Raw genomic sequence first — 11,302 nt, 5'->3', positions numbered from 1 at the left:
ATAAAGCAAACAAGACGACAGGATGTTCTGCTTCACTTTTATTGTTGTGGACCACTTGTGAGTGCTTCTAACATCAATGTCTGCCGGCCGCCATTTTGTTTCTGATGGACATGTGAGACACACGCATACACACACACACACACACACACACACACACACACACGTGGTATGTTGGAAGGAACATGGTGGCAGGCTTGGGTTTTTATAGCCGGGCGCAGAGGAGACGGCCAGCAGGGGGCGCCAGTCACTGGCCCAGGAAGTCCATGGCGGTGTCTCGCTCTTCCACCAGCTCGGCTGCCGTGGCGTCCATCTTAGCCCGGGAGAAGTCGTTGATGGCGAGCCCGTCCACCACTTTCCAGGTATTGTTCTGCGGCAGGTGAAAGGTCAGCTACAACTCTCTTAATTGAGTCATCACTTGGCAACTCACTTTGATCTGGACAGGGAAGGAGTAGATGAGGTCCTCTGGAATGCCGTAAGAGTTTCCTCCCGTGTACACGCCCATGGACACAAAGTCACCCTGACAGGAGGCAGGGCACGTCAACACATGCTAGCATTAGCCTAGCATGGCAGGAAGTATTATTGCAGCAACACTATTTGCTAACGCACACCTCATTCTGTGTGTCTGCAATACCATTTACCTGTCCCTGTACTCATTTGTGTGTCTGTATCTCAATTTGTGTGTGTAATCTGATTAGTTAGTGTACTAATCTGTGTGTCTGTATCTCAATCTGTGTGTGTGTAATTAAATAGTTAATGTACTAATTTGTGTGTCTGTATCTCAATTTGTGTGTGTGTGTAATCTGATTGGTTTGTGTACTAATTTGTGTGACTATATCTCAAGATGTGTGTGTAATCCTATTCCTGTGTTTGTGTACTAATTTGTGTCTTTATCTCAATCTGTGTGTGCGTGTAATTGATTTGTTAGTGTACTAAATTGTGTGTATGTAATTGATTAGTTTGTGTACTAATTTGTATGTCTATCTCAATCTGTGTGCGTAATCTGATTAGGTTGTGTACCAATTTGTGTGTCTGTACCTCAATCTGTGTGTGTGTAGTCTGATTAGTTTGTGTGTCTGTACCTCAATCTGAGTGTGTAATCTGATTAGGTTATGTACTAATTTTTGTGTCTGTAATCTGATTAGTTTGTGTACTAATTTGTGTGTCTGTATCTCAATCTGTGTGTGTGTGTGTGTAATCTGATTGGTTTGTGTACTAATTTGTGTGTCTGTATCTCAAGATGTGTGTGTGTAATCCTATTCCTGTGTTTGTGTGTTTCAATCTCAATCTGTGTGAATGTAATTGATTTGTTAGTGTACTAATTTGTGTGTGTGTGTGTGTGTAATTGATTAGTTTGTGTAGTAATTTGTATGTCTGTATCTCAATCTGTGTGTAATCTGATTAGTTTGTGTCTAATTTGTGTGGGTGTAATCTGATTAGTTTTTGTACTAATTTGTGTGTCTGTATCTCAATCTGTGTGTGTGTAATCTGATTACTTTGTGTACTAATTTGTGTCTTTATCTCAATCTGTGTGTGTGTGTGATTGATTAGTTAATGTACTAATTTGAGTGTCTGTATCTCAATCTGTGTGTGTGTGTGTAATCTGATTGGTTTGTGTACTAATTTGTGTCTGTATTTCAAGGTGTGTGTGTAATCCTATTCCTGTGTTAGTGTACTAATTTGTGTGTCTTTATCTCAATCTGTGTGTGTGTAATTGATTTGTTGTGTACTAATTTGTGTGAGTGTAATTGATTAGTTTGTGTACTAATTTGTATGTCTGTATCTCAATCTGTGTGTGTAATCTGATTAGGTTGTGTGCCAATTTGTGTGTCTGTACCTCAATCTGTGTGTGTGTGTAGTCTGATTAGTTTGTTTACTAATTTGTATGTCTGTACCTCAAACTGCGTGTGTGTGTGTGTGTAATCGGATCCACATGTGTTTTAATTTGTGTTCATATTTTGATGTGTGTGTAAAAAAAAATCTGTAATTCGATGTGTGCGTGTAATCAGACACATGTGAATTTGAATTTGTGTATCTCAATGTCTGTGTGTAATCAGACCAGCGTGTGTATTAAAAAACAAAAAAAAGTGTGTCTGTGCATTACAATTAGTGTGAAGCAGGGTCAGTGATTGGTTGTCTTTTCACACATGACTTGTGTGTCCGTGCAGTGATGTGAACGTGTAAAAAGACTTGTGTGTCTGCAACTTCACCTTTCCTTTGCCTACACTCTCTACTAGTACAGTAGGTGCCTCGCACACACTCAAGTCTTTTACACATTCACATCACTACACAAACACACAAATCTTAGTGTCCCAAAAGTCACATGTAGAAAGACGGTCAGTGTTCCTGCTTCACACAAATTTGAATACACACACAGACACAAATTAAACTCGCACGCGCAGATCCGATTACGCACAGATTGAAATACACACACAAGTTAGTACACCAACACATGAATTGAATTACACACACAGATTGAGGTACAGACACACAAATTGTTACACAATCAAATGAATCAGATTACACATTCACAGATTGAGATAGACACAAATTAGTACACAATCACAGGAATAGGATCTCTCTCTCACACACACTCACACACAGAGATTGAGATACAGACACACAAATTAGTACACAAACACAGGAATAGGATTACACAAATTATTACAGTCAAATGACTCAGATTACACACTCACAGATTGAGGTAGACACAAATTAGTACACAATCACAGGAATAGGATTATACACACACACACACAGATTGTAATACAGACACACAAATTAGTACACAATCACAGGAATAGGATTATACACACACACACAGATTGTAATACAGACACACAAATTAGTACACAATCACAGGAATAGGATCTCTCTCACACACACTCACACACACACACAGATTGAGATACAGACACACAAATTAGTACACAAACACAGGAATAGGATTACACAAATTATTACAGTCAAATGACTCAGATTACACACTCACAGATTGAGATAGACACAAATTAGTACACAAACACAGGAATAGGATTGCACAAACAGGAATAGGATTACACACACAGTTTGAGATACAGACACAAAAATGTGTACAAACAATGAATAGGATTACACACACAAAGATTGAGATACAGACACACAAATTAGTACACAAACAGGAATAGCATTACACACAGATTGAGATACAGACACACAAATTAGTACACAAATGAACAGGATTACACACGCACACACACACACACAGATTGAGATACAGACACAAACTACTACACAAGGTCATGAATCAGATTACACACACACCTTGAGATAGACAAATTAGTACACAAACTAATCAGATCACACACACAAATTATTACACACACAGATTGAGATAGAGACACACAAATTAGTACACACACAGATTGAGATACAGACACACAAATTAGCACACACACAGATTGAGATACAGACACACAAATTAGTACACAAATGAACAGGATTACACACACACACAGATTGAGATACAGACACAAACTACTACACAAGGTCATGAATCAGATTACACACACACCTTGAGATAGACAAATTAGTACACAAACTAATCAGATCACACACACCTTGAGATACACACACAAATTATTACACACACAGATTGAGATAGAGACACACAAATTAGTACACACACAGATTGAGATACAGACACACAAATTAGCACACACACAGATTGAGATACAGACACACAAATTAGTACACAAATGAACAGGATTACACACACACACAGATTGAGATACAGACACAAACTACTACACAAGGTCATGAGTCAGATTACACACACACCTTGAGATAGACAAATTAGTACACAAACTAATCAGATCACACACACCTTGATACAGACACACAAATTAGTACACACACAGTTTGAGATACACACAAATTAGTACACACACACAGTTTGAAATATGCATTTGCAAAAAGTTTTGTGACAATAATACTTGCCTACCTAGTGTGTGTGTGTGTGTGTGTGTGTGTCATACCTCCTTGGTGCCAAACCAGATGTCCCTCATGTGGTCACAGATGGCCTTGGCAGCAGACATGGCGCTGGACAACTTCCTGGCCTTGATGACGGCGGCGCCGCGCTGCTGCACCGTCTGCACGAGAAGAAGAAGAAGGTCAGAGAGCAGCGGCCATGTTGGGATCCCCTCTGGACCACAGAAGTTCTTCATGATGATCCACATGACCAGCAGGAAGTGGGCGGGGCTTACAGAGATGAAGTCTCCCCTGAGCCAGGCGTCGTTCTTCACGCAGTCGTAGGCGGACATCTGGGATCCGCGCACGTCCACCTTGGCGTGATGGACGTCGGGGTACTGAGTGGACGAGTGGTTCCCCCAGATGATGACGTTCTTCACCTTGTCGGAGGACACGCCGCAACGTATGGCCACCTGCGGGGCGCCACCTGGACTTTACTTTCAGGCGCTAGGAAGACCAAGTACACATGCCAGCAGACCTGAGAGGAGGCTCTGTTGTGGTCCAGCCGGGTCAGGCAGGAGAAGTTCTCCTTGGGGATGGAAGGAGCCGACTTGGAGGCGATCAGACAGTTGGTGTTGGCCGGGTTCCCCACCACCAGAACCTGAGGTCAAAGTTCAAGTGTGATGTGCCTGGGAAGCTTGGACGTCAGCTGTTTCAAGACATGGCGTCACCTTGACCGTCTTCTTGGCCACCTTGTCCAGAGCGGCGCCCTGGGTCTTGAAGATGGCCACGTTGGCCTTCAGCAGGTCCTTCCTCTCCATGCCCTCCTTCCTGGGCATGGAGCCCACCAAGATGGCGGCGTCGATGTCCTTGAAGGCCACCTCCACTTTGTCAGTGGGGATGACCTCTGTTTGGGGCAACAAGCAGCAATGCATCATGGGAGTGTCTCCTGTTACATTTCATCCTGTCAACACTCAGCGGTCCACGCAACCTGGCAGCCCGTCACATTAGTTATGTTGGCGCGTCAACGTCTGGAGATAATGCCTTGATAAACTTCTTTATATTTTCTTACTAAATGTAGTTTTTCTTTGTGTTTAGACCAGGGGTCACCAACACGGTGCCCGCGGGCACCAGGTAGCCCGTAAGGACCAGATGAGTAGCCCGCTGGCCTGTTCTAAAAATAGCTCAAATAGCAGCACTTACCAGTGAGCTGCCTCTATTTTTTAAATTGTATTTATTTACTAGCAAGCTGGTCTCGCTTTGCCCGACATTTTTAATTCTAAGAGAGACAAAACTCAAATAGAATTTGAAAATCCAAGAAAATATTTTAAAGACTTGGTCTTCACTTGTTTAAATAAATTCATTAATTTTTTTACTTTGCTTCTTATAACTTTCAGAAAGACAAGTTTAGAGAAAAAATACAACCTTAAAAATGATTTTAGGATTTTTAAACACATATACCTTTTTACCTTTTAAATTCCTTCCTCTTCTTTCCTGACAATTTAAATCAATGTTCAAGTAAATGTATTTTTTTTTAAAGAATAATAAATACATTTTAATTTAATTCTTCATTTTAGCTTCTGTTTTTTCGACGAAGAATATTTGTCAAATATTTCTTCAAACTTATTATGATTAAAATTCCAAAAAATTATTCTGGCAAATCTAGAAAATCTGTAGAATCAAATTTAAATCTTATTTCAAAGTCTTTTGAATTTCTTTTAAAATTTTTGTTCTGGAAAATCTAGAAGAAATAATGATTTGTCTTTGTTAGAAATATAGCTTGGTCCAATTTGCTATATAGTCTAACAAAGTGCAGATTGGATTTTAACCTATTTAAAACATGTCATCAAAATTCTAAAATTAATCTTAATCAGGAAAAATTCCTAATGATGTTCCATAAATTCATTTTTAAATTTTTTTCAAAAAGATTCGAATTAGCTAGTTTTGCTCTTCTTTTTTTCGGTTGAATTTCGAATTTTAAAGAGTCGAAATTGAACATAAACTATGTTTCAAAATGTAATTGTCATTTTTTTCGTGTTTTCTCCTCTTTTAAACTGTTCAATTAAGTGTAAATATCATTAATTATTAATAATAACAGAGTTAAAGGTAAATTGAGCAAATTGGCTATTTCTGGCAATTTATTTAAGTGTGTATCAAACTGGTAGCGCTTCGCATTAATCACTACCCAAGAAGTAGCTCTTGCTTTCAAAAAGGTTGGTGACCCCTGGTTTAGACAGACAAACATACTGCGTACAATTGTGTGTGTGTATGTATGTATATATATATATATATATATATATATATATATATATATATATATATATACATACATACATACATACATACCAGTGTTTCCCATAAACTGCCAAGATACCTGTGGCGGTGGGGGCGTGGCTATGGGCGTAGTCACCATGACATCAGAGTAATTTGCATAATTTACTGCAATATGATTTTCTCTATCGTTTTAAACATCCATCCATCCATCCATTTTACAATATAATTTCAACACTTTATGTACATATTTATATACAGATTTGAACAATAAGTTATTCACTGAAATATATTTATTAATTGTGGTTCTTACAAAAAATATATCTTATAAATAGGGATGTCCGATAATATCGGCCTGCCGATATTATCGGCCGATAAATGCGTTAAAATGTAATATCGGGAATTATCGGTATCGTTTTTTTAATTATCTGTATCGTTTGTTTTTTTTAAAGTTTTTTTTTATTAAATCAACATAAAAAACACAAGATACACTTACAATTAGTGCACCAACCCAAAAAACCTCCCTCCCCCCATTTCTTTCTGTTATCAATATTCTGGTTCCTACATTATATATCAATATATATCAATACCGTCTGCAAGGGATACAGTCCGTAAGCACACATGATTGTGCGTGCTGCTGGTCCACTAATAGTACTAACCTTTAACAGTTAAAGGCCTACTGAAAGCCACTACTACCGACCACGCAGTCTGATAGTTTATATATCAATGATGAAATCTTAACATTATAACACATGCCAATACGGCCGGGTTAACTTATAAAGTGACATTTAAAATTTGCCGCTAAACTTCCGGTTCGAAACGCCTCTGCGGATGACGTATGCGCGTGACGTAGCCCGGCGAACACGGGTATGCCTTCCACATTGAAGCAGATACGAAAAAGCTCTGTTTTCATTTCATAATTCCACAGTATTCTGGACATCTGTGTTCGTGAATCTGTTTCAATCATGTTCATTGCATTATGGAGAAGGAAGCCAAGCAAGCAAAGAAGAAAGTTGTCGGTGCGAAATGGACGTATTTTTCGAACGTAGTCAGCCACAACAGTACACAGCCGGCGCTTCTTTGTTTACATTCCCGAAAGATGCAGTCAAGATGGAAGAACTCGGATAACAGAGACTCTAACCAGGAGGACTTTTGATTTGGATACACAGACGCCTGTAGAGAACTGGGACAACACAGACTCTTACCAGGATTACTTTGATTTGGATGACAAAGACGCAGACGTGCTACTGTGAGTATGCAGCTTTGGCTTTTTTTTGCGTATGTACGTAACTTTTTTAAAATATATAAGCTTTATGAACCTTGGGTTAGGTGAACGGTCTTTTGGGCTGAGTGATTGTGTGTGTTGATCATGTGTTTGAATTGTATTGGCGTGTTCTATGGAGCTAGGAGCTAGCAGAGGAGCTAGGAGCTAGCATAACACGTACCGTACCTTACGTGCGCGTCACGTACGTAACTTTTTAAAAATATATAAGCTTTATGAACCTTGGGTTAGGTGAACGGTCTTTTGGGCTGAGTGATTGTGTGTGTTGATCAGGTGTTTGAATTGTATTGGCGTGTTCTATGGAGCTAGGAGCTAGCAGAGGAGCTAGGAGCTAGCATAACAAACACGCAGGTGTTATTATGCAGGATTAATTTGTGGCATATTAAATATAAGCCTGGTTGTGTTGTGGCTAATAGAGTATATATATGTCTTGTGTTTATTTACTGTTGTAGTCATTCCCAGCTGAATATCAGGTACCGTGAGTATGCAGCCTTGGCTGCTAAACATTCGATAACTTGACCGTATGTGCGCGTCACGTACGTAACTTTTTAAAAATATATAAGCTTTATGAACCTTGGGTTAGGTAAACTGTCTTTTGGGCTGAGTGATTGTGTGTGTTGATCAGGTGTTTGAATTGTATTGGCGTGTTCTATGGAGCTAGGAGCTAGCATAACAAACACGCAGGTGTTTTTATGCAGGATTAATTTGTGGCATATTAAATATAAGCCTGGTTGTGTTGTGGCTAATAGAGTATATATATGTCTTGTGTTTATTTACTGTTGTAGTCATTCCCAGCTGAATATCAGGTCACCCTCGGCTCTCACAGCATCTTCCCTATCTGAATAGCTTCAACTCCCCACTAGTCCTTCACTTGCACTTTACTCATCCACAAATCTTTCATCCTCGCTCAAATTAATGGGGAAATTGTCGCTTTCTCGGTCCGAATCTCTCTCACTTCATGCGGCCATCATTGTAAACAATAGGGAACTTTGCGTATATGTTCAACTGACTACGTCACGCTACTTCCGGTAGGTGCAAGCCTTTTTTTTATCAGATACCAAAAGTTGCAATCTTTATCGTCGTTGTTCTATACTAAATCCTTTCAGCAAAAATATGGCAATATCGCGAAATGATCAAGTATGACACATAGAATAGATCTGCTATCCCCGTTTAAATAAAAAAAATTCATTTCAGTAGGCCTTTAATTTTACTCATTTTCATTAATTACTAGTTTCTATGTAACTGTTGTTTTACATTCTTTTTTATTCAAAAAAAAGTTTTTAATTTAGTTATCTTATTTTATTATTTTTTTAAAAAAGTACCTTATCTTCACCATACATGGTTGTCCAAATTAGGCATAATAATGTGTTAATTCCACGACTGCATATGTCGGTTGATATCGGTATCGGTTGATATCGGTATCGGTAATTAAAGAGTTGGACAATATCGGAATATCGGATATCGGCAAAAAGCCATTATCGGACATCCCTACTTATAAACTATAAAAGCTAAAATGTCTCTTAAAGCTCTGCCCCTTTAATTAGTGCATACTAAATAATTTAACTTTAGCCTACTACTACAACCATATTATTTACCAGCAACATAAAGTGAAACAGAGGTGTCCTGCCACAGTCAGTAACAAATAAACAGAAAACAGTAGTGGTTGAATACAAATAAGGCAACAAGAGAAGTATCCTACACTTCTCTTTTGTAAAGTAAATGTGAACAGCCTATACGGGCATCTACATCAACTATATGATTTGCCTGAGAAGCTGGACAGGACGACAAAAAAAACAAAACTTTTTTTTAAAATTTGTGGCGGACGTAATTCTTTCGTGGCGGGCCGCCACAAATAAATGAATGTGTGGGAAACACTGTATACACACATACATATAGTGTATATATATATATATGATTACATATCTAATGTAACTCAAATGTCATGTTACATTTGTATGAATTTGGGTTACAAAGTTACAATCTTCACTAAAAATAATGAACTATTACTTTCCTGTGTCTTAATTATGTTAAAAATAATCTACATTAAACTTTTTTTGTTAAAATAAAAAGATTTTACTTCTAATTTTATATTCAGTTTTACATTAAATAGTACATTGTAAAAATGAAAATAGATTACACAGTAAAAAACAAAAACAAAAACAAACTTGCAGCCCGGTTGGCAGAATTTTACTGTAAAAAAAACATGTTATTGTTTTCTACAGTAATACATCGCAAAAACAACTACCATACATTTCTGGATAAAAAATGTGCGCTCAGTGGCCATAAACTTTACCGTATAAAACAGTGGAACCATTCTTCTAGTTACAGTAAAATGCTGTAAAAACACTAAGTTCTAGAATAACATTCTGGACACTAGGGCTATATCGCGGGTTTGTCTCTGTGCGATATAGAAAGTGATTATATGGTGATATTGGAGTACTGTATTTTCCGCACTATAAGGCGCACCTTCAATGAATGGCCTATTTTAAAACTTTAATCATATATAAGGCGCACCGCATTATAAGGCGCATAGAATAGAGGCTACAGTAGAGGCTGGGGTTGCGAGACCTGTTGTGGCTCAATATTGGTCCATATATAAGGCGCACTGGATTATAAGGCGCACTGTCAGCTTTTGACAAAATTTGAGGTTTTTAGGTGCGCGTATACGTTCTCACACGGTTGCTTTTAGCTGCGGGCATTACACTACATGCTCTTCTCACTCTTTCTTGTCTCTCCTTCTCACAGAGACATAAAACAACCTTCTTACACACGTCACATACTGTCACGTGTGCAACGTCATACGCTCCGCGCAGCAGAGAAGTAGCAACATGGTAATGTTAGCTGTGGTGCGAGTGGTAATACGAGAGAAAGAAGATGCCAATCTGGTAACAAATAAAGGAAGAATTAATTCCCCAAAAAATACGGCAGGGGGTCCATCGTCTGGCGGTGGTTTGGCTTCAAGCGGGAAGATGTTGAACAGACAAGCGTAATATGTCAAGTATGCGGCAAAAGCGTTGCTACAAAAAGTAGCAGCACTGATAATATGTAGCATCATTTGAAAAGTCACCCGCTAGAGAATGAAGAGTGCTTGAAACTCCGCATGTCAACATCTCCGTTCGGTGCCACACCCACAAAATGCCCAAGCAACCATTTTCACATCAACACCGTATGAAACAAATAGTCAACAACAGAAGGAGATAACGTCCGCAGGAACCTACCACATAGTGAAGGACATACACTATTTGATTTCCTATTATGCAGCGCATTTTTATTTGACACTTATTGAAGTGACATCATGCACAAAAGTGCACTTTATTTGTTTTAAACTATTGTAGTGGCGTTCTGTACAAAAAGTGCACTTTAGTTGAGTGTTTTGATGTCATCTTAGTGACATCATGCACAAAAGTGCACTAATAGCTTGTTTTAAAATGTCTCTGACAATCTTGCACTTTGTTTGGAAATGACATGAATGTTTGTGCCGCTGCTTAATAACTGTTTCATAAATACACTTTTGCTAAATTGACTTAGTTGTGATTTCCCTCTCTGCATGAAAGTTTAAAAGTAGCATATATTAATGCAGTATGAAGAAGAATGTTTTAATGTAGACACATAGAATCATCATACTGCTGTGATTATATGCATCAAGAGTTCATTCAAGGCTAAGGCAAAATATCCACATATATATGGTGTATCATGACATGGCCTAAACATATCCACATATACAAACCCCGTTTCCATATGAGTTGGGAAATTGTGTTAGATGTAAATATAAACGGAATACAATGATTTGCAAATCATTTTCAA

At 38.4% G+C, this 11,302-nt stretch overlaps 1 protein-coding gene across 2 annotated transcripts in view; it reads right to left on the bottom strand.

Moving 5' to 3' along the window:
- Positions 1 to 23: 23 nt before the first annotated feature.
- Positions 24 to 11,302, bottom strand: part of LOC133639599 (malate dehydrogenase, cytoplasmic-like) — a 28,676-nt gene continuing 17,397 nt past the window's right edge. For both annotated transcript variants that reach the window (XM_062033043.1, XM_062033044.1), the window contains exons 4-9: positions 4,677 to 4,852; positions 4,484 to 4,606; positions 4,242 to 4,418; positions 4,014 to 4,127; positions 428 to 517; positions 24 to 367 (exon numbers count right to left, since the gene is read on the bottom strand). In XM_062033043.1, the coding sequence (XP_061889027.1) occupies positions 245 to 367; positions 428 to 517; positions 4,014 to 4,127; positions 4,242 to 4,418; positions 4,484 to 4,606; positions 4,677 to 4,852 (803 nt within the window). In that variant the 3' untranslated portion in view covers positions 24 to 244. The remainder of the gene's footprint in view (positions 368 to 427; positions 518 to 4,013; positions 4,128 to 4,241; positions 4,419 to 4,483; positions 4,607 to 4,676; positions 4,853 to 11,302) is intronic.

This window comes from Entelurus aequoreus, linkage group LG22 (genome assembly GCF_033978785.1).
Source record: "Entelurus aequoreus isolate RoL-2023_Sb linkage group LG22, RoL_Eaeq_v1.1, whole genome shotgun sequence".
In the NCBI taxonomy this organism is placed as follows: Eukaryota; Metazoa; Chordata; class Actinopteri; order Syngnathiformes; family Syngnathidae; genus Entelurus; species Entelurus aequoreus.
This window is presented reverse-complemented; position numbering and strand designations above follow the sequence as displayed.